This window comes from Mus caroli, unplaced genomic scaffold, assembly GCF_978045245.1.
Source record: "Mus caroli unplaced genomic scaffold, Mus_caroli_1 scaffold_8, whole genome shotgun sequence".
Classification (NCBI taxonomy): Eukaryota; Metazoa; Chordata; class Mammalia; order Rodentia; family Muridae; genus Mus; species Mus caroli.
This window is the reverse complement of record NW_028227263.1, coordinates 47,522,952-47,547,017: the sequence shown is the minus strand read 5'-3', so window position 1 is coordinate 47,547,017 and position 24,066 is coordinate 47,522,952. Positions and strand designations below refer to the sequence as shown.

The 24,066-nt window shown below is 46.4% G+C and overlaps 1 protein-coding gene across 2 annotated transcripts in view; it reads right to left on the bottom strand.

The window, feature by feature from the left end:
- Positions 1–24,066, bottom strand: part of Uvrag (UV radiation resistance associated) — a 265,993-nt gene that overhangs the window by 16,333 nt on the left and 225,594 nt on the right. For both annotated transcript variants that reach the window (XM_029479367.2, XM_021167360.3), the window contains one exon: positions 4,036–4,127. In XM_029479367.2, coding sequence (XP_029335227.1) covers positions 4,036–4,127 — 92 coding nt within the window. The remainder of the gene's footprint in view (positions 1–4,035; positions 4,128–24,066) is intronic.

The window sequence follows — 24,066 nt, the reverse complement described above, 5'->3', positions numbered from 1 at the left end:
CAAAATACCTGTAACAAAGAATGAATAATTTTTAAAAACAGAGTCTATAACTATGACCTGCTTGCTACTCATTATCCATTCACACTAACTGCTAAGTGAGGCATGCAGGGCCTTTATTTAAATCTCAATGGCACCACCATCAGCCAGGGCCTGTCACCCTTAGTCCTGCCCAGAGATTGAGGTCAGAGGCGTTAGCATCAAACAGTCTGTGTTCTTCCCCTTGACTTGACTCTTACGCCACTTTGTAGTGGGAAGAGAACAGGAGAAAGGGATGACTTTAACAGAACAGGCAGGGGTGACTTTAAGCAGAGCATTTGGGGATGGGGCTCTAAGTTGAAATTCTGCTTGCCAAACTGGCATCACCTAGCTGGTTTCTGACACTAGGATGGGAAAGCAGGGGTCACCTGGGAAAGAGCTGTCAAAATCCAGTGAGAGCCACACCCACACCACAGTGTGCATGAAGACAAAGGGCCACTTTAAACTGCTCAGGTGGAGGGTGACAATATTAGTTAAGAATTCTGTAATATACAAGAAAAAAGTTACTTCATTAAAAGAGCCTTTATCACTGTCCTTTCTTTACAAAATCAAACAAAACAAGCTGTCATATAACCTGGATGCTTCCCCAAGGAATACGATGCACCCACGGATCCTCCCTCCACCAGCCTGCAATCCTCAACTCCAGCAGGCCAGACAGCAGCACCTTCACAGGACCTGTCTGCCAGTGGAAACCACTGCACAAGATGTTAAGTCTCCCCTGGGAGCTGAGACATTAAGAGTCTCCCCAAGGAGGAGCTGAGTTTGTTTGGCCTTTGCCCTAAGGAGCACAAGCTGGGGTAGGGTATGGACCCCCAGTCTACAGAGGCTTAGGGAAATTCTCCGATTTCCTGAGGCTGAACCAGCTTGCTCCAGCTTTGTTTAGGCTTGAGGAGCCTGGCCCCCTGCGGTGGTCTTGACTTAGAATTATTGGGAGCGCTCACTTTCCCAGTGCTGTGTCTTGAAAACAGTGACCTAGTTTTCATTAGAGACCAGAAAGTGGCCATTAATGCATGCTCCTGTTAACGCACCTCCATGGCTGGCACGGACAGGCACCGGGCACTGTGTAAACATTACGTTCAGGGCTTAATGGTTTTGCTATGCCAGTGCCAGGAGACTGAGATTCACCTTTATTGCTGCAGGGTCACGGGTCAGTGGCACTCACAGTCATTTCATTTCTCTGTGCTTTAGAATGAGTTGCTGAAAAGACTTGCAAGTGGGGAAGGGCAGGAGGAGGGCTTGAGGTGAGTGAGTATTTTGCATAGCTTGTCTGTAGGCCTCTCAGAAGGCCCTACTATCTACAGCTGCAATAACTTGCTGTGCTCTTTCTGTGTCTCTGTCTTTCTCTGTGTCTCTGTCTCTCACACAGACACACATACACATAAACACACACACACACACACACACACACACACACACACACACACACACGGAGAATGGGACAAGTAGAACCAGGGAGGTGAGCTGAGCCAGTCCTGCTGTTTGGATAAGAAAAGCCGGTGGCTAAGACAGGATGAGTAAGAGGGGTGGGGAGAGGAAGGCAGGAGTTGCCAGCGAAGTCGGAGGCTACACACACACTGACCAGGATAATTCAGGACAGTGACCTTTGAGGGTGGGACAGAGCTTAGTAGGCACATTGATAGAACACAGAATCAGATCAGAGTGAGTTTAGCAAGGACATAAACTACAGAACACAACCAGTCCTGAAATCATTAGAGACATCAAACCAGCGCTCCCTCGGTGAGCAAACTCCAGTGAGCTCCTGCCTGCTTCTGTCAGACTGTTAAGACACGCCTGAGCCCTTTCCCAGAAGAACCGCTCCAAAGAGCAGGAGGAGGAAAGGTCCTCAGAGGTCCTCATTCCAGTGGGAGGCTCTTACAAAACCAAAACCAGACACGGGAGATTCTTTTTCTTTTTTTGAGACAAGGTCTCATGTAGATGAAACTGGCTGAGGAAGACCTTCGACTTCCAGTTCTCTCTCTGCCTTTACTCCTCAGTGCTGGGGTTACAGGCATACGCCATGACATTTGGCAGTCACACATTTGAGAGAGCCACCTGGGGTATATGAAACTCGCGGAAGGACTGCTTCGCTTTACTCTCACCGTGGAATCCTGACCTGCCTCCATCTCATTTCTCAGGAGCTAGGATCACAGGCTCGTGCCATCGCACCCAGCATGAGATGCCATCTTTATGATTGGTAAGACTCAATATCATCAAGCAACCAAATGACTCAAACAAAATTCCAAAGCAAGATTCCAAATCAATAAGCCTGGTGTTTTACAGAGCCCTGTGAGCGGCAACTGTATACGGGTTGGGATGGCTAAGCACATGGGCCTCAGGAGCCGCGTGGGGCTCTGTCCCACCACTTGCACTCTCTCGCTAGAGAACTTTTCTGTGCGTGATTTAGGGGCAGACTCTGACATCTTGGCTCAGCATTCCGTGGGCCCTGCCAGGGAGTCAGCTGACAGCTCTCTGCAGTGTGCTGAGGGCCTCCTCTGTAGGAGAGCTGGGCTAATGTTCCGAGTAAGTTTAATTTTGAGTGATGTCTTTGCAAACCCTTTTTATTACAGATCTAAAGCCACTTTTTCCAAGAGGCTTTATCAGTAATAAACCTGACATTTTGATTACGCTAGTCTGTCTCTTATATCCTCGCTCTCAAATGGTTCCAAATGTCAAGGGAGAAGCGGGATGCTGTTTATTGCACATCCTCAAGACACGTCCAGACGTCCAGCAATTACATCTTAGAATAATTAAGAAGGAGGCATGAGCCCCTGGAGAGAAGTTAAACTCTGAGACAGAACAGGAAGTGTGGAAACAGACCATGGGTACTCGGGAGAGGTGGTGCTGTCTATCAGAGGGAAAAGGGCTCCCACAGTAAGTGATGAAGGTTCACTTGGTGCTTAGGATGGGGTTGACTCTTGGTGATGCTGCAGCTGCCTTTTTCCTGCTATCGTTAGTGGCTAGAGTTAGGCTACTTCCTGAATTCCATGCCTGGAAGGCCGGGCTGGAGACTACACCACCCTCCAGAGAGCCCGGCTCAGAGTTACAGGGAAGGGGACACACACACATCTGCAGCTACTTTTGTCAACACAGGTATTGTTATTATTTTGCATTAAACTTTGATTCTTTGACCGAATTTGGGCACTGAAGTCAATATCAAGATTTGACATTCTGAGCTAAGACTTGGTTAAGAGGGGATCTTTGTAGAGGAAGATGTCTAAAATCTGTCATTCTGAGGGTCATATGGGACAGAAATAAATGCCAGAGAGCAACCAGAGATGTCATTTTCTCATTATCCCCAGGGTCTGTCTTCACGGCACAAGAGAGAATGAAGCTGATACTAGACTTTCCACCTCGCACCTCGTCCTCACAGCAAACTGCTAAGGATTAACTGCAGAGGCAGAGGTCAACATGAGGAAATCAAGTTTCAGAGAGGCCGGACTTCAAGTCCACACATTATACAAGAACATCTGGGCTCAGAAGCCAGAGTGACTTCTCAGAGACGGGCCACTGCCAGCCACCACCTTCTCAGGCTGATTCCCACCTACAAGATTTGCTAAATCACCACCCACGCTCCAGGACACAAGCCTCGGGATCCCTGAATGGCGTGAGCAGAGTTTCTGCTTCCTCAAGTCATGTGACTCACTTACTGCTAAGGCTGTAATCAGCAGCCCGCCTGCACGGGACAGCTCGTGGTGACCAAACATGAGGTACATTTTAGTAGCAACCCTGGGGCTCTAACTCTGGCTGCTGGTCCTGGGGCCCCCGTTCTTTGCTTGTTCTTCCAGGAGTCAGACCGGCCTCACCTGCCTCAGAAGCACACTCTAGGACTCCATTAGTATTTACCTCTCACCCTGAGGGTGCCCTGCTGCTTTAGCCAGAGCAGAGCTTACGCTACACGTTGAGATGGCTGCCTTTTTATGTCTTTGGCTATCTCACGGCAGCAGAAAGCCCAGCAGGCAGGCACAGAGCAATGTGGGGGTCCGGCAAGCAGATACTCACCACCTGACCATCAGTCCGTGTTCCATGAAGTTTTTCAGGTTAGGAAGAGTTTGCCTCAAGTCTGGAGTCCCCAGGCCATGCTGGTATCTCAGCTGCAATGGAAGGAGAATGGAATTGAAAGATGGTTTGGCAGATGCTAGGCAATGCTCAGGACGGTGAACTCCTAAATGAGCAAACATTTAAGTGTACAAAGGCCACACCAACCACAGCCGAGGCACGGCATTTAATGGCTCTTCTTTACCATCACCTTACACCTCGAACTTGAAAACAATACGGTCAACCTTAGGCCTTCACGCACTCTTTTCCACTCCAGATCTTGGTAAGTGTTTCTAACACCATAGACATAACTCATAGGAAATCTTCTATTTAAATCAGAAAAAGATGAATTTATTCTTATTGTATGTGTATGACTATATTGCCTACACATATATAGGTGTGCCACGCGTGGCCTGGGCCCACAGAGGCCAGAAGAAGGGCATAGGAGCTTTTAGAACTGCAGTTAGAGGGGGCTGTGAGCCACCATGTGGGTGCTGGAAACTGAACCTGGGTCCTCGGCAAGAGCAGTCCGTACTCTTAGCCACAGAACCACCTTCCCACCCCTCTTACTTTTAATTTTGTGTAAAGTGGTATTTCTGTGTATGTTTGCATAAGTGTAGTTGGGAGTGGATTTGGGTCCCCCAGAGCCACCCTACATGGGTGCTGAGACTCACACCCTGGTTTTTGCAAGAGCACTGCTACTCCTGAGAACTGAATCATTTTCTCTCCAGCCCCTCAAAGAAAATCAAATGACATGTATTAGTGTCGCTGGGAGCCGCACTCTAGGTTTCTCTACAACGCTCACTGTGTTTTGTGTGTGAGCGTGAGGGGGGCTTCTTGAGGTTTTTATCGCTAGCAGCACAAAAATAAAAGAAAGAAAAAGTGAATTTAAGAGTTAAGTAAAACTTTACCAAACGATTAATTTAATCCATGATCATTCAGCACTCAGTTGATTTTCTGAGTAATACTTAAAACAGTTTACTCTCTAGAACTGAGACTCTAAAGGAGACTCCCGTAACACAAGTGAGCGTCTAGGATGTTCTGAGTGAATACATCCATCAAATAAGAAGGCAGAAACATGCTGTTAGAACTAGAAGGTGCCCTGGCTAGGACTGAAGCCAGTGGGAAATTCCCCAGGACTCATCGGTACACACAGAACCAGTGAGAGCCTGCTTTCCACAAGCTGTTCCTTCTATTGTATCCACTCCACTGACTGAGGAGAAAATTGGTAACAGCATTCAGGAGGTCAGAGGAAAAAATTCTCTTCCCTTCAAACCTAGCTTGGTGACCTAAATCACCTCCTGAGATTTGCTAGCCTTGAATTATAAGATCTACTCCATATTAAATGACATCATTCTTTGTATTAATATAAAAGCATTTTTTTCCATACATTGATAAAAGCAAAATGGCTGATATCCCAAAATGACATTCCTGGATTCATTGTTTCAATAAGAAGTGAAATTGTTTACACATGGCATGAAAATTTCACCTGTGATTCATACTGAAAAATATTAAATATTAAAAAAAAGACCTATGCGGAATAGCATGAAACTGCGTGTCTCTGGGCCAACACACAGTCAGCTGCCTCTCGGGCTTCACAATGGACGGTGGGTGTTGAGTTGTTTTCAGAGACCACAGTGAAAAATTCTCTTTAGTCTGATTTTAGGCAAAGAAATGAAAATGTGGGAACGCCAAGCCTCCACTGAGGCCTTAAGTGTTTGTAGCATTGCACTACTGTGCTGAGCTAGCACTTCAGGATTCGACAGGGCAGGGAGGCCATGGACTGCCGCCTTTACAGACTCCATAAAGGAAGAAGCAAGGCTCACAAAGGAACATGGCATCTCCTTTGCTCAGAGCGGAGCCTCTTGATTACAGCTCCGAGGTCGCCCACCACACGGGTCTGCAGTCTTCAGCAGAGAATACAGGAGAGATGTCTGTATTGTGGGGCTGGCTGACTGATCACTTTGCACACACACAGCCTTAGGTTTGGTCCCCAGCACCACGGGAACTGGGCATGGAAGCAGAGCCCTGTAATCCCGGTACTCAGGAGGTTGATGCAGGAGGACCAGAACTTGAGGGCCATCTTGGGCTATATACAGAGTTTAAGGTCAGCCTGGGGTACATGAGACCTGGTCTCAAGGGAAAAAAAAAGAGCTCCTATCATATATGTTTCTATATAAACTCTGTTTATTGCTAAGTACTACCAAAGAAGTCTAAAGTGCCATTGGTTGCTAATGAAAGAGCCCCAATGCCTGGTCTCCATAGCAACTGCTTCCGCTTTTTCTCCCCCACGGCCATCTTCCTAAATGCTGCTGCTAACATTTCCCACTGCCACTCCCCCCAACCCCTTCAGCGGCACTCATGGTCCTGGGACAGGAGAATCCAATTGTCTTTCACTCTTCTTTTTTTGGTTTTTTGTTTTTTTGTTTCCAAGACAGAGTTTCTCTGTGTATCCCTGGCTAGTCACTCTGTAGACCAGGCTGGCTCAAATTCAGAGATCCCCTGCCTCTGCCTCCCGAGTGCTGGGGCTAAAGGAGTGCGCCACCTGGCTCGCCATTTCTGCCACTCAATCTTACCCACGTTCATTAAATTCCAGAGTTTGCCCATACATACTTTCCTCTCATTGTCTTCAATACATTAATACTATTTTTTTTTTCGAAACAAAGTCTCATGTAGCCCAGGCTGCCCTGAAACTTGCTATGTAGCCCAGGCTGGCCTTGAATCCCTAATTTCCTGCTTCTGCCTCCCATATGTTTGATTATAGGCATGTGCCACCACACCCAATTTCAGCATCCCATGTTTTTTCACCTTAAATCTGGGCCACACCTTCTGGTGGCAGCCCACATAGAGGACATGGAAGAAGGAAGCTCTTGCTTTTTGTCTGCTTGTCCTTGTTCATTCCCGTTCTCTGGCATCGAAGCCTATATCTCCTGGATTCTGACAGATACTGAAGACCAGCTGAGATACCCAGCCTCATGGACCAAACAACTATTTGATTCTTAGACTTTCTGTTGGGAGGGAGCCATTGCTGAACAAGCTGAACCACAGCCTGTAGGCCACTCTAATAAGTTCCATATTATATAATATGTAATACTATATATAATATGTGTGGAATACACACACACACAGAGACACACACCATTAGTTCTGTTTCTCTAGAGAATCTTGACCAATATGACGTGTCTCACTTCCAGAGAACAGGGCTTCTGAGGTCTGCTCTAGAGCACCAGGGAAGTCTGGGCAGGAGGATCACCAGTTAAAGCCAGGAAGACAAGTTTGAGCCAGTAGCTGTTTTCTCTATGGGACCTTGCCTCGGTTCCATCAAAGCCCACCAAAGTCACTGACTACAAGCAGTACCACTTCCCTATATCCAGCTACTTCTGCCTCTCCCTACTCGGGAGGGCAAGGACAAGGAACCAGCAAATAGAATATCACTTTGGGTCTAACTGCCTCAAATTAGGCTCTGAAATAAACACCTTTTGTAACAAGTCTTCCTGGGTCACCACCCAGAGGCAGGGCAGTGAGTAGAATTTTGGTTTCAATTAGCCTGAAGTTCAGCTTCCTCTGATTGGTCTACGATGTCATGGAAGCAATTAAGTCTTTCTGCACTTTGGTGGTTGTAGGTGACTGGGGGGAAAAGAGCATGAAGATCATAGCGAGATGGGAACGGACAAGTGAGGTGTGGTTTCCCTGGATGAACTAAGAAACAGCATTGTCTGGGCACAAAAGAACAGCCTGGAGGAGGGAGCTGGCTGTACAGTCATGGAACAGACAGAAAGACAGCTAAAGCCGAGCACATGCAGACCGCAGCACCATCTACAGCTCTGCCAAATCCCAGGGCCTAGTTCCTTCCCCACCCTCCCTTTTTTGTATAAAATTACAGTGTGCCATCACATCCCGAGGCCTCTCTAGTGGCTGTGAGATTTACCAAGTGAGACAGGCTGATCTCCATGTTGGAGCTCCTAAGGGCTTGGGATGAACCGGTTTACACAGCGTGGGGACGGAGTGCAGCTACGTCAGCAGGTACCCGCCCTCTGCAACTCCAGAGATGGAATTTGAAAGTAAGTGTGAGTGTATTTCTGAGAGCTCTGCTCAGTGACTGTCCCCCTACTAAGCAGAGAATTCAGTTTTCATATCCAAGCACTCAATCTGAGTTTTAATTTTTAAACACAACTTTTCTAGGTCAAGAAAGACTCTGGGGTTTAGGAATCATTTTGTCATTTAGGTTTTGGCAGAAGAGAAATTCACTTTAGACAACACATACACATGCACACACATGCACACACACACACGCACACACGCACGCACATGTGCACGTGCGTGCACACACACGGCTAGTTATTGCATGGTTTATTAGCTCCACATGGGGCTTGAGTGGAGCTGCATGAGATGGCTGATACAAACCGTCTGTTACCGTGAGGGAATGTGGATTAATATGTGGCTTCAATAAAGGTTACTAAAAGATCAACACTTCGTGATGGGATTACAGTGAAGCTGACTACAAAGAGAACTGGTCTGCAGAAACTGGAAGCAAGAAATTAAAAATGTACATATGCATCAAAGACGCAGCTTCAGAAGGCTTATGTAGTTAAAAATCTCTGTAGGATTGGTTTCTAGTATTTCAACTCAAGACCAAATATTGGGGTCCCACTAACTTGAAAAGAGCTAGATCATGAGCTCTGAAAAGGGCCCTGCCATGTCCAAATCTGCCTTTCTAGAAGAAACTACAACTCATTCAAAGATGCGGATGGGCTGCTTTGAGAGTCTAGCATGGGCAGGCATGCTGTGTCTCAGAGTGAGTCTTGGCAACATACATCTCCAGGGAAAAGCATAAAAACTTGATTATGGGCCTCCTGGTTGCAAGAATGACCTAAATACTTTCCCAAGCCCATCTATAAACACATGCCAGTCTTTTCCACGATAGATGGGCTGTAATGTAAACACTTTACATAGCTAGGCCTGCCGCCCGGAGTTCTGAAGCCTCAGCATCCAGTCTAACAGCACTAAGGGCTTCAGACACTCTCCAAGGCATACATCAACTGCCCTCGGAGAGCGGTTAAGGCACTGAAAACGCCTTCCCACCTGTTTCTCACATGAGGGAGGGAGCTGTCCCACAGCAGGTCTGCCTCCACTCATTCATGAGATCCACATAGATTGTTGTATGTGGGAGTAGTTTAGGCTACTATTCTACTGTATGGCTACACATTCAACTACAACCCCAGACATTGATCTCAGTCTTGTATGTGCATACACACACACACACACACACACACGCACGCGCGTGCAAAATAATAAGAAAAAAAATCTGTCGCTATAAATTTGAGTATATAAGGAACAAAGGACATTTTCTAAATATACTCTCCACAAATAATATATCTGATCATTAATAGCAGTTAATTCCATAATCATCTAACAGCCTGCTTATGGTGATGTTCACCAAGGCAGAAATATGTGCATATATATATGCACATGAACACCCATATACATGGCAGGGGAATTTGGAAGTAATTTGAAATTTAGAGTTAAATCGCAGAATCTGAGGTGGGCAACGGTAACACACACCTTTACAGCACTTGGGAGGCAGGAGGCAGGAGGCAGGAGGCAGGAGGCAGGAGGCAGGAGGCAGGAGGCAGGAGGCAGGAGGCAGGAGGCAGGAGGCAGGAGGCAGGAGGCAGGAGGCAGGAGGCAGGAGGCAGGAGGCAGGAGGCAGGAGGCAGGAGGCAGGAGGCAGGAGGCAGAGGGATGTCTATGAGGTCAAGGTCAGCCTTGTCTACAAATCAAGTTCCAGTATTGCCAAGGCGACACAGAGAAAACCTGGCTTGAAACAAACCAACCAATCAAACAAACCCAACAAGAAAGACTACTGTAGCATTGGGATTTGCACCGCAGGTTTGCGAGCCCCTGCCACTCTGAGCCTTAACCTTGAGTGAGGACGCCTGGACAGTTCATTTCCACCCTATGATCTGTGTGCCATGCAGCTTGAGGAATCACTTGTACATTTTCACTAATCTTCAAAACTGTCACACAAGACAGATAGTGTGAATTCAGCTCTATGCACAAGAACAGTTAAAAGGTAAGGGCGCAAATAAGAGAAGCTGGCATGTGTATTCAACTCTGAGAGTGGGCCCACAGCACTGCCTAGCTGCCGTGTGCTGGTTGGCGAGTGAGGATCGGCTGCTGTGTGCTGGTGAGTGAGGATCAGTTCCCGGGCTGCAGCATTTACAGGAGATCCAGTTCCTATCAAAGAAATGGACTCCGTCTATGACTTCTGTTTCCAACATTGATATCTCTACTCAGCTGCGGTTAAGTTGTACTATATACATCCAGTCTTCCAAAATTTTACATTATAAATGACTTTCCCATAGTTTCTTTATTGCTCTCTGCAGTTCTGAGGTCCCTCCAGTTTCTTTAGAGAACCTGGCAATCAAGTGCTTTAAAAGTGAGGGTTCTCTGGAATGCACTTTTCTCTCATTGATGGGTTTTTTTCCTCTAAAAATGTTAATTTTATTATAATATAGCTACTTTTAAGTTGTTTTGAGGAAGCTCACTGACTTCACACGTGCCTACTGTTTAGTCTCTGGTTGATCATAAATAAACAGAGCTTCACAAACACTCCAAACAGCAAAGAGTGTCACTGTTGTGAGTTGTTGTGGAATAATGTGAGTCATTGTTTGATCTGACAACTCATTAGGCAGAAAGCAGCTCACTGGACAAATATTTCTGTAGCCAGCTTCCTCTCACTATGATGACACTCCTGAGGCAATTAACATGCTGAGCAAATAGCTGTTTTGGCTAATGGTTAGGAGGTTCTGGTCTGTGATCAAGTGCGCCCCACCCAGGCCCCTCCCCTTTGGGCCTCTGGTGAGGTAGCACATCAGGGTGGAAGTGTGGCCCATCAGTCAAGAAGCCCAAAGACACAAGAGGAACACACAAGTGTCCCATAGTCTCTTTCAAGGACTCGCCCTCAGTGATGTCCTACAAAGCCCCATTTTCCTTAAAGGTTCCTCCAGCAGGAGAGAGCAGAGATCCTTTAATTCATGGCCCAACAGGGGATATACCCAGGAGAGCGCAGCAGTACTGAACACACTGCATGCAAGGTTCTAAGGGGATCACCAAATGGCAGTCATAAATACTCCCTGGAAAGGGTTACCTATTAAAGGAGGGCCAAGTGAGTAAATCCATAAGGGAAGGATGGCCCACCTTCCTTATCTGAGTTTGAAGTGGACAATAGCCTCCCTGTCTCCTCTCCGCTCCAGTGTTACTTTATGTTTCTGGCGAATGGAGATAGCTCTGGGTCTATTCTAACCACAAACTGTCAGAAGCATCCTCCCTACCCCCACCCCTGTCCGTCCCCTTGGTTGCCAGCAAAAGAGAAAGTCAGAGAAGCAGGAAGCAAGAGAAGGGCCTGATGGGACATTTCTGGCCAGAAGATGGAAGAGTCCTGTGAGCAGGATCATGGATGGTCTATAGGAGAAAAGGTGGCCCGGCTGACAGCCAGCAAGAAAATGGGACCCTCAGACCTACAGCTGAAAGGTAACTCTGCCAACAGCCTAAACAAGTTACAAGTGGATAATTCCCGGCAGCATTCCGGTAAGACTGAGCCAGCCCACCACCTTGATTTTGGCCCTGAAAGGCCCTGAGCAGAGAAGCCTGCAGAACCTACCCAGACTCCTGACACAGTCCGTGAGATACAAACGGGAGCTACTTAGGCTGCTAAGCTTATGAAACTTTTGATACGAAGCAAAAGAAAAAGCAATACAGGCAGGCAAGATTACAGCTGTCCTTTACCGTCACAAGGCCAGGCCTGAGCAGTTGCTGACAGATTCAGGAGGACCAGTGAGGGCATCTGTGAGCACTGTATCTATCCAGCATGTCCAAGACGCTTCTCCTTATGCCTCTGCCATGCACCATTAACCGACTCTGAGAGTGGTTGGCCCCAGGGAAGCCCACGGGGTTGTGGTCACACGCTCTGGTGGCGCACCAAGGGGGAAAGGCTAGAAACACTGGACAGTCAGCCTCCTTGCTTCACCTCACTCGGGGTGACAGGGCGGTTGTTCTTCACTGATTGTGGTTCTCTAGAATCTCCATCTTTTGTTAGGGTGAGAACTAGATTCAGATGTTTGAAAGTTTGGAGGCTGCAGATGGGATAACTGAAAACACGTGCATGTGTCGCTGCCCAGTGCAGGACAGATCCGCGGCAGCGACCACACAGCACAGAATCCAGTTCTGGGGGGTGGGGAGGGGCACGACATGTACTCTCTTACACTTTCTGGGCATAAGAGTCACACAGTTTGGGGAGAGGGCGTTTGTGGAGGAGAAACTGGGAAGGGGGATAATATTTGAAATGTAAATAAATAAAATAACCAATAAAAAATAATTAAAAAAAAAAAGAAGAAGAGTCACACAGTTCAGCTCTGACAACACTGGGATGTAGAGACAGGAGATCAGAATTCAGTGCCATCCTTAGCTACATAGTAAATGTGAGGTCAGCCTGGATGACACAGATTGTGAAAGAAAGAAAGGAAGAACGAACGAAAGAGAGGAGTCAGTGTAAGTAAGGCAGAGACACTCACTATAATCAGCTCATACTAAGTAGGCCTGAATTATTAGGTAAGAGGCAAAAGTTAAGAGAAATAAAAACTAGAAGATAGGCAAAGCAATCTTTTTTTCTTTTATAAATACATGAATATGAATCTAAAAATCTAAATGAATCAAGTGAAACTCATTGGAAACAGTAAGACAGACAACTCCACCCACCACCACCACAACTAAACAAACCAAGCATGAGCTAGACTACGATGCAGCATCATTTTAAATCACTTTAAACAAAGATGAACTATCTAGAGATAAGCAATCAGGAAGGCAGGCTTTCTATTAGGGGAACTTCACTGTCTCATTGAAGGATGCTGAAGACCACAGGAAGTGGATACTTATACCCTGCTCTTGGCTAGGAAGACAGAAAGATAAACACTTCCGTGGCATTTTTAGGCCTACTTTAAGCATTTTATAAAATGAATCCAGTCTATCAACACATGATGGAAGGAGAAACCTAATCCCTTTAACTTGTCCTCTGACACATGCCTGCACACATGCCTGCACATGCACACACGTGTGCGCTCACATGCGCGCGCGCTTGCACACACACACACACACACACACACACACACACACACACACACACACGCGCGCGCCTGCGCAGAGCCTGAGTTGTGAAGTACCCGGGTGAGATGCACGTTCCCCTCTCCCAGCTGTGATGAGCTCCCCGGAGGAAGACTTTTGTTAAGGTGTAGACTACGCTATTGCCTTACTGACAGTTGAGCTGAACTGTGCAGCAAACCACAGGAAAGAGGATGGTTCTGTGGACGTGGACTGAAGTGGAGCAGGGAGGTGGGTGAGCCAGGATGAGGGTGAGCTGCGTGTCTAGGCAGGAGACTGGGCAAGAAATTATTCTAGCTCATTTTCATATAAAAAAAAAGCATGAATGCATTCTCCTCTTGATAAATAAGGTTTATATCATGTGTTCATCCCCTAAGCAGGCATTCTAGATAACCTGACTAGGGGGTGTGAAAAAAAATTACAAATTTTCCTTGGATGTGTTAAAATTTCATCGAAATGGGCTGGCAGGTGAGAGCTTAATTTTTCTTTTAATATCACTCTCTGGTACTATTAATTTTTGGAAAACTATGATACAAAGCTACTAATTATATCTATTAGTGGTTCTGAGGGCCATGCCAAGGTTACTAAATAATGTGATCTTCTACATTCAAATTACCACTTTGACATTAATTTCCTAGCTAACTCCCCAAATTTCTAACTCAACAATAATATAATTAGAAGCCAATTCAGCTGGTGGCATGCGGCTCTAATCCCAGCACTTGAGAGGCTGAGGCAGGACTGCCAGGTTGAGGCAGACTTTTTCTTTAAAAAAAAAATCCTGTTCCCCTGAAATGGCACAGGAGGGGTTTAAAAGCCAGAGAGCCTTGAGGTTGGAATTCTATTCTAGGTCTGCTTGGCCTTGCTGCTTGCTTCCTGTGTGACCCTGTGCATGGACCTCTCCCTTCCTCTCCTATAGAACACACACAGCAAGGCCTACTCCATAGTCACCATGGGCTCGGGGTACTGTATGAAAACATAGCACAGTATGCTGAGTGGCAGGTGCCCCCCGCAAGTGTTAATCCTCTTCCCCTCCCTCAACAGAGTCCTAAGAGCGTGACTGTGGCCCCAACACTAGCTATTAGTACTATATACTACACTATATGATACAATATGCTACTACACTACACGACACGACACTGCACTGCACTGCACTGCACTACACCATACTATGCTGCCTCACTCAATCAGGAACTTTCTTTCTAACTTCTTTTATCCAAGGCTCTGCATTCCTATTTGCGGGTCCTAATCAAATAAGGAAAGCTTAAAAAGACAAGACTCACTTATGGGGTCAACTGAGGTGAGGGCATTAGAAAACGGACAGAAAACCAAAGGGCATTAGCAGTGGTGGGGGGAGGAGGAGCCACTGCAGGAGCTAAGAGACAGGCTTACACTTGGAACCCAAGTTCACTAGTACAGGTCGATTGGACACGAGTCAAAGGGGGTTTGAACTACCCACCCAGCCAGCTCTGCTAGTGACACTTGTCTTCTATCTTCTGTCTTGTGGAGGTACAGACATGAGATGCAGCAGGAACTGTGTATCCATTCAGTCAGCAGATATTGAACACCTTTATGTCCTAGGCCATGGCTCTGTTACAAAGATACACAAGGAAACGTAGCTCCTGCTTGGAATGTAATCTTAATATAAAGGAAACACTACTTAAAAATCAGAAACACAGAATATTAAAAACATCCCAAAGGAGGCCAGTATTTAAGTACAGAGAGTCGACCTGCCCTCTAACTAAATCTCTGGAGACAGGAAGGTTTGGGAAGGACGGACCCTGCCTGGGCCAAGCACTGCAACCTGGAGTTTGGTAGGAGACAGGAATAGTGCTCTGGACAGGGACTTGCTTGTGTGTGTTGATGTCCAGAAGTACGAGAGGAGCCGGGAAGTGCAAGGCTCTGGTGTGAACAGGAGCAGAGCCAAGCAGCCTGCTAGAGAACAGCTGGCCTTAAACAGGGCTCCAAATTCTGAGGGTTCTGAAGAAGGAGCCTGTGTGTCAGATGGCCGTGACACCACACTGCAGAATATGACAAAGAAAGAGTCTCAATGGATGATGGTGAAGTTTATACAAGGAAGGAAAAAGAATGGGGTAGAGGCATGGACAAAAAAAAAGATATCCCCTCTTTCTCCATCACTTTCTTGCTTTTGTGGGCTGCCAGGAATCAGTTCTCCCATGAAAGGAGGCTACAGGTTTGCACTCAGAGTAATGGGACAGTTCACTGGCCTGCCCTGCCTGGAGTCTGTGGAGCAGTCTCCCGCAAGCACAGCCTGGAGCACTATGGCAATGGCAGGGCCTGGTGAGGCTCAGCTCTCTTGCAGGGAGAGCCTTGCCCTCATTGGCTTTTTGGTTTTATAGCTCCACAGACTTATTTCCTATGGCTTTGTCTGTCATCTAGGTGCAGCATGCACTCAGCAAGGGACTCAGTGAGGGACTCAGAGACTTAATTCATCCCAGGTGTCCCAGCCCGCTGCCAGGCAGTTCTACCTGTTAAAAATATTACTTCTCTGGTAAGCCAAACATTTTCCCTTTCTGATTTCTAAACGTTAACCCAGAGTCTCATCCAGGTTTAATTTCACTCCTCTTGGACAACCTTCCAAATATGAAGATGGCTATCTCCTTCCCTTGGACATATTCTTTACTCATGTTTTAAATTAAGTAGACTAATGATAGATTTAACATATACTTCAGCTTATCAATAACTTCCATTACAGTTTTACTCTGTATCAGGTAAGTATTTATGAAGCCATGATAAAATAAGGTCAACAGAGATGGGGTCCTTGATTCCCCAGCCACACTGTGTTTTGTCTGTGAAAACAGCAAGTAGTGCCAGCACTTGTCTAGCCTCACTCATTCACTTCCCATCCTGAGTCCCTGCCTACACCACCAAGCACCAAGCAACACTGCCAGTCCTGGAATAAGCCTCTGCCTTCAACCCTTCACAGTATGCCTATGCCATTCTATTCCTTCAGCTTCAAAGGGCCTCCCAATCCCCTCCATCTCTGGTTGCTATGGGCTGAGTGTCCTCTTGGGACCCTGCTCTACAATGGGATGGCGGCGTCTGGAGCTGGGGCTTGAGGAGGAATTAGGTCATCAGTGTTGGTTCCTCAGGGTGGAAGAAGAAGAGAGAAAATGTTTTCTTCCATGCTGCTCCCGGCAGCTAAGACACAATGAGAGGTCCGCCTGCAAACCAGAAGGGCCCTCACCTAACACCCAGCTTCTACATCATGAGAAACAGGCCACAGGTTAAACTGCTCAGGCTTTGATGCTTGTCTCAGGACAGCTCAAGTTAAGACACTGGGTGAGACAGCAGTTCAAACCTTACATGGAGATGGCTTTCCCGACTGAACCAGTGGGAACGACCCACACATTAACAACCAGCTTTCCACATGCCAAGGGCTTTGTGATGCCCTTTATGCTGCATCTAACTTACAGCTCATGAAAGCATCAAGGTTTGCTTTGGGATGGCAGGACTGAAGGTTGGAAAGGTTTACAATGTCTAATAAACAGCCAAGAGGACATTCAGACCCTGGCTTACCTACTTCAAGCTGTGAATGTATAATGTTGTTACTCCCAGAAACTATGGCAAACATCATAGAGGGACGAAATCTGGTTCATGAAGAATACGTTGCTCAGCTTCCAGAACAGACTGTCTCAGAAGGTAGTACATTTCTCATCCATTAGGGTTTTAGGAGAAAATGCAAGGACTGCTTCTAGGGCTTTCTGCAGTACAGTACCACAGGGCTGGCAGAGAGAATTGGTCAGTGACTTGGGACAGTCACTCACTAGCTTGGATCTCTTTTTGCTGCTGAGCACAATAAAGTAAGGCTGAATTTGGTAACTTGGTTAAAACAAAGAGGAAAACTTAAAAATTTACTATAATTTCATGTAACTTTAAAATATCATTTTCTCCTCATTTCAGAGCTTTCAGGAGACTTCGGGCTAACATGACTACCTGAGGACGTCTCCTGCAGCCTCCTGAAACCGTACCAAACGTCAGTGATCACGTGTTCTTTTCCATGCATTTTTAGAGAAAGTGTCAGTATTTCATGCTTTCATTATTTCAAAGGACAGGACACCCTTATTTTAAATATTTTTCTTCTGCATGGATTGTGTTCTTTTCTCTCGTTCCCTCTAGCTGCTTGATTCTAGTCACCTTTTCTGACACTCTCAATATCTTTATAGGGTGTGAAACTCTGTGTGTGTGTGTGTCCGTGTGTATGTGTACAGCGTATATACACACACACACCCACACTTTTTCTCTTGAGTAGAGCTGAGAATTGAACCCAGAACTTTCTACCATTGAGCTACCTCACTAAGCTGGCTAGCTTGGCCTGGAACTTCCTTTGTCCCCAGGCTGGCTTTGAACTTGCAGACTTCCGGCTCCAGTCCCTGAGTAGCTGGGGTTTCTCCACCACCACAGCCAGCTCTGACCACTTCTCTGTAACTTGTGCTTCTGCCCCATTCTGTTTCTCCTCTTCTAGTTACACACAATGTCCCACAGCACCCGGGATACACTGCATTTCTCATCTCCTTCCCTTGGGTAGTTACTGAGGGCAGCCCTTTCAGAACTTGTCCCACAGGCCTGGGCTCTAATAACCTAACTTTCAGTCTTTTAAATTTTTTTTTTAAGATTTATTTATTATTATAATATCTAAGTACGCTGTAGCTGTCTTCAGATGCACCAGAAGAGGGCGTCAGATCTCATTACGGATGGTTGTGAGCCACCATGTGGTTGCTGGGATTTCAAGTCAGGGCCTTTGAAAGAGCAGTCGGTGCTCTTAACCACTGAGCCATCTCTCCAGCCCCTTTTTTAACTTTTTTAAAGATTCATTTTTCAATCTCTATTTTACTGCTAAGCCTACCCAGAGGCTTGATTTCTATTTTCAAAATTGTCATTGTTGTTGGTGCACACCTTTAATCCCAGCACCGGGGAGGGAGAGGCAGGCAGCATTTTGAGGCCAGCCTGGTCTACAGAGTGAGTTCCAGGACAGCCAGGGCTACACAGAGAAACATAATCTCAAACAACAACAATAACAGAAACTGTCCCCTCCAGTGCTCCTTCCTTCTGTATTTTTCCTTTATAGTTTTCTGTTTCTTTGGACACCTCCTAGCCCGCTGTCCCCTGTCTGTGAAGGACTGCTTCCAGGACTTCCTGCCCCAGCCAAGCTGTGGGGGCTCAGGCTTCCTTTATGAAGCAGCAGATCCTCTGCACTGAACCTATGTGCATCTCCAGGTACACTGCATTTAAATCATTGCTTATTACGTATAGTACCCAAGGCAATGTGAGCAGTGTGAAGATGAGGAGGAAGAAAAGGCCATGCTCAATGCATATGCCTCGGACCCGAGTCTCTGAATCAATTAATGTGGAACCTACACATAAGGAGGACCAATTACATCTATCTTCACTAAAATAGATGCTTTGTTGAGCCTATACCTGCAATCCAGCACTTGGGAAGATGAGGCAGGAGGATTGCTGCAAGCTTGAGAACAGCCTGGGTAAGGGATTCTATTTAAAAAAGAAGAAGACGCCGGGCGTGGTGGTGCACGCCTTTAATCCCAGCACTCCGGAGGCAGAGGCAGGCGGATTTCTGAGTTCAAGGCCACCCTGATCTACAAAGTGAGTTCCAGGATAGCCAGGGCTATACAGAGAAACCCTGTCTTGAAAAAAACAACAACAAAAAAAGAAGAATAAGAATAAGAAGGAGGAGAAGAAGAAAAAGAAGAAGAAGGAGAAGGAGAAGAAGAGGGAGGAGAAGGAGGAGGAGAAGGAGAAGAAGGAGAAGAAGCAGAAGGAGAAGAAGAAGGAGAAGAAGAAGAGGAGGAGGAGGAGGAGGAGAAGAAGGTGAAGAAGGAGAAGAAGAAGAAGGAGGAGAAGGAAGAGGAGGAGGAGGAAAGGGAAGAGAAAAAGAAATAAACCCAAACCCCCCAAGACAAAAATCAAACCAAATCCACAAGCCAAAGAAAGAGTGTTCTTTTACATCCTTTATCATAACTGTAGAAGCTATTTCAAAATTCATTTCCACCAATTCCAAGTTGGGTCATCTTCAGGGTGTTCTTCAATGCTTTTTCTTGAAAATGGTTCACAATTTCCTGTTTTGTTATCCATCAAATAGTTTTGGGTTACATCCTAGACAATGCGAAATCACTGGCTTCTTAGTTTTGTTTAGCAGGCCATTAACTTGGCTAACCTCAAAGTGCAAGCCCTGGTGGGGGATGTGGGGCTTCTTCAGGTCTGGATTGTAATTCATGAGTCAGTCAGGGATTTGGGCAGAGGCTGTACACAGCATCTGAGGCTCCCTTCCCTAGTTCTCACCTTGATCTGTCTCCCTTCGCTTTCCCAGGATGTGATCTCCAGAGATCTGTTCTCTGAGATTAAGATTGAGAGACCAGAAATGTCCAGGAGAATTTCAATGGCCCACCAACTACAGACAGGGGCTTGTACCCAGGCTAAAACCTCTCAAATAAGACCCTCACCATGTCCCATTCAAAGTTTTACTCTCTAGTAACTGCCCACTTCTGGCTATTCTTTGATGCCTTTTACTTTCATTCATAATTTCTACTGTTTAATCTGCAGTTGGTTGATCTGACAAGAGCCATTTATAATACCACCAGCAGAGTTGCCAAGAGGAGATGATATGCACAAATATGGAGTCACATAGATAGTATTACATGCAAATAACAAAGTCAGATAGAGATAAAATAGCATCAAAATGTTGCAAGCAGTAGCTAACTTAGCAGAACTGAAAACACTGGATTTGAAAGCCACGCTGAAGGCAATGTGAGCTACTCCTCAAGAATTCCCAGGAGTTAGGGGCTCTAGGGACTTTGTGGATATACTCGTGTGTGTGTGTGTGTATGTACATGGTCATGCGTGTGTATTCACCCATACAAGCAGCAGCCAGGATCAATGATGACTGTCCTCCTTAGTCGCTCTCCATTTTATTTATTGTTTTTGAGAAAGGATCTCTCACTGAACCTGGAGCTACTGATCAGGCTAGATTTGCTGGCTACTGATCCAGGGATCTGTCTCTGCCTCTGTCTTCTCTCCACGCAGTGGCTTACAGGCTCATGCATGCTGTTGTGCCTGGTTTCTTTTATGTGGATTCTTGGCATTCAAACTCTGGGTCTCATGGTCACACAACAAGCACTGTACCCACAGAACTCCCTCCCTGTCTTCCCAGGACTTCTTAGAATGGCAATCCAATTGTATTAACAACAGAAGACTGGCTGAAAACAGTGATACAGTTATGTCCCCAGAACTGCGCTCACACCCCTGTCCTGACACATACACTAGTATTTTCTTCCTTGGAGCAGCAAACATAAGGCACAGCTGGAGACAAAGGTCCTACAGTGGCACCGAGACCATTGAGAGACTTGCACATCACCCGCGCAGACTCCAGCTTTCTCTCCCACTCTACTTCCATCACACAGGCAACCTTATGAGGATCCCTGTCAAGCTAAGAGCAAAGGCCTACCTAGGAAGACATCAACTGTTCTCTAACTGAAGAGCTGGCTAAATCACCCCGTAGTGAGCCCCACAACTGAGAACCCCATCTGTAATTACTGTCTCATTCTCACTTGCTCTCGGCCCATTTCTCAAAGCTCTGTATTATCTTCTAGACACATGCCAAGGCAAGAACGTCTGTAGGAATAGACAGTCTTTCATCAGACACAGGCAGCCCACCCTTCTCTTGGCAGGCTATTCCTTTCAGGTTGAGTTTTTAGTGTTTAGTCCTGGTAAGAAAGGCCCCGGCTCAGTCATTTTCCATGACTAAGCTTTCTGACTCCCTGTTACATGCTACATACTACGTCATGTTCATGGATAACTCAGTTCAGGCACTTAATGAAGTTACTAGTTTCGAAAGAGGCACATACAAAACAACAGAAGAACTATAAGAATATTAATGTATTTGATTGATTGATGGGTTTTCAACAAGGTCAGGGAGAGAGTAGGTCTACACTGCTTTTCTATCTACAGAGACAGGTTCCTCTGTGTAGCCCTGGATGTCCTGGAGCCTGTTCTGTCTCCCAAGTGCTGGGCTTAGAGGTGTGCACCATCCCACCAGGCAGGCTCTGGTTCTCAGCTCTAAGCCAGGAACAGACGTGAACAGATGTGCAGGGCTACTTGCTGCCTCTCCCTATAAAAAGGCACTTAGTCTGCAGGAGAATATCTGAGGGGGAGTCTACCTAGTACACACTGAAGAATCTCTTACAAAAAAACAAACCAAACCAACAAACAAAACAGCAAGTGTACAACCATAGTGGCACTGCCATGGTGTGACCAATGTCACCACTGGGTCATACAAATGTTAAGTTCTATTTCGGCTTGGAGGACAGTCCTAGACCGAAACGTGCCTACTGTAGTAGTCAAGGAAGCCACCATATCTACCCAACTCTGAAATGGGAAAACAGGAAGATTACCCCGCCACTCTTCATGAGTGCTGTCAGGACCAAATCAAATAACACACAGGAAAATCTTGACAGAAACTATCCCGGGCCTCCTTTAGCTGCATGGCCTGGCAAGCTGTTTCATTCTCCTGAGCGTTAAGGAGTTCATCTGTAATGTGGGGGGAATTCCACCAATTACAGGGGCCACAGGACCAAAGGGCCATGCCTGACACTCAGGCTTCACGTCTATTATCTATGACAGAACCTTCGTTGCTTACATTGGTTTCTGCAATACCAACTGGTCAGTAAGAATCAATGCGCTTTCACAGAGGACATGAAGCAGGCAGGGTTCTGAGAAGTCAGAATCCCTGAGGAGAAGAAGCAAAATCAGACTTTTTTGAACACCACATTACTGAGTGAGCACACCAGCCTTAGCAACCCTGTCAGCTGAAACCTTCCCTGGAAGCTCACAGAGGAATTTGCCAAGCCTCTGTTTGACTTTCTCACTGGTTTACCAGTGTACCAGGCACAGACACAAGCATACGTGCCAGTGGGTATGTGAGAGTGTGTGTGCACATGGAGAACCGTTAGGACTCACTGAGGAAAGTAAATCTCTCACACGTGACAATGCAGGAACTGCAGAGGCAGCACATCCCCGAGCGAAGCTGACGCCGAGGGATCCTCAAGCCAATAATTTATGTTAGGGCTCACAAAATGTTAGGCCCAAGGAAAGGAACTAAAACAAGTCAGATTACATCAATGAGAAGGGCTGAGAAACCAGGCCGCCCCTCTGGGACGCAGGTTCTTGCTATAAACAGCTATGCGGAGGACTCGGAGGACAGAGCACGCAGCGTGACAATGAAAACAAAGCCTTTCCCATCACGCTGCAGAGCCACAGCCTGGGGATCCGTGAGACCTCGCCTGGTGCCATATTCCAAGCCTTGTGGGTTTCTGCTTTCCTTTTTTCTTTCCTGGGGGTGGGGGATGGGTAAATTCAGATCATTTCTAAACTAGCAATTTGTCTGTCTAGATTTTGTTAAGCCTGTTATGCTTATGATAAAATATGATCTTTCATATTTAAATCACTTCTGACCTTGGTAAAATATTGCTTTATATTAACTGGCTCTTGGGACCCTTTAGCTTTATGAAACATGCACTTTAGTTTTTAAGAGTATGAAAGCAAAACTGGATATTCCTGGTCTACTACATCATGTTAACAAGCTAGCATAGATCTGGGAACACACAGAAAAAACACTGCAAATCTCCACTGAATCAATTTCGAACAGGAAAGGATGCTGACAATTAAAAACAAAATATAGCCAGTACCTCAAATCCCTGCACAAGGGAAGGGGCCTTGAGCAGCCTCCTGGATTCACAGCTCCCTGCCCAAGGCCATTCCAGGGAAGAAAGTCACAGAAGTGAAGAACCATGGGAAATTCCAGCACCCACTGTAGAGGGGAGCACTGTTATGGATTGCTATCCAGTATTTCTGGAATATGTAGTGAAAAGAACTAAAAGAAAATGTAGGCTTGTGGATCTAAGGAGGGCACTCATGGTTCAAAATGTCTTAGTAGCAGTAACGGGCCATAATCTTCACCACACATCCATAAGCAGGCGCCATGTTTCTTTTGTATTACTTACTTAAGCCAGACTATACTCTTGGAGTCTGCTGCAACACCTGTGCAGAGTGGATGTGGCTAGGCAGAACGGAAGGGTGCACGGTCATCACCAGGCACGTGTCTCTGGTGTGCAGCAAGAGCTCCAGAGATGCTGACGAATGGGCCACAAAGAGAACGGACCCAGAAAAGGACTTGGAAACTGTGACAGAATGCTGACTTTGAGATAGGATCACAGGCCCTGGTGCTGAAGGATGACAAGGATGCCAGTGTCCTTACCAGTAACATGACTGTCCCATGCACTGAATGGAGGCCTTCCACATGCAGGCAGGCAGAACACCAGTCAGAAACCCCACAGGCTGGTTTGTAGCTTTACGATCCGGCTCTGCTTGTGTGTGACGACCTAGACTGGAGCACCAACCACTCTCAGAGAGCACTCACAGCAAACAAGGAACTCATGATGAAGTACCAACAAGCATAGTGCTTCCTTCACTAAAAATGCCCTCTATAAGTGACAAACAGCAGCCCCCGAGCCGAGCACACACAGGCACACTGACAGGGCCAATTTACATGTGGAGTAAGTTTCTCATCCAGCTGCAGATGGCACGCCGCCCTTCAGATCACACTGGCCGCCTCAGAACCACTCCTGCTTCAATGGTGTGTAGTAAGAAAGACAGGCCCTTAGCTATCTAAAACTAACCACGGGCTAGCACAGACTGGTTATTTATTATGGCCATGTTCTAGTGATTTACACATTTATTTACTTCATGTAATATCTTACGGGTATACATGCTACTTTGTATTTAAGATAACCCCGCTGGCTGTGTTACCAT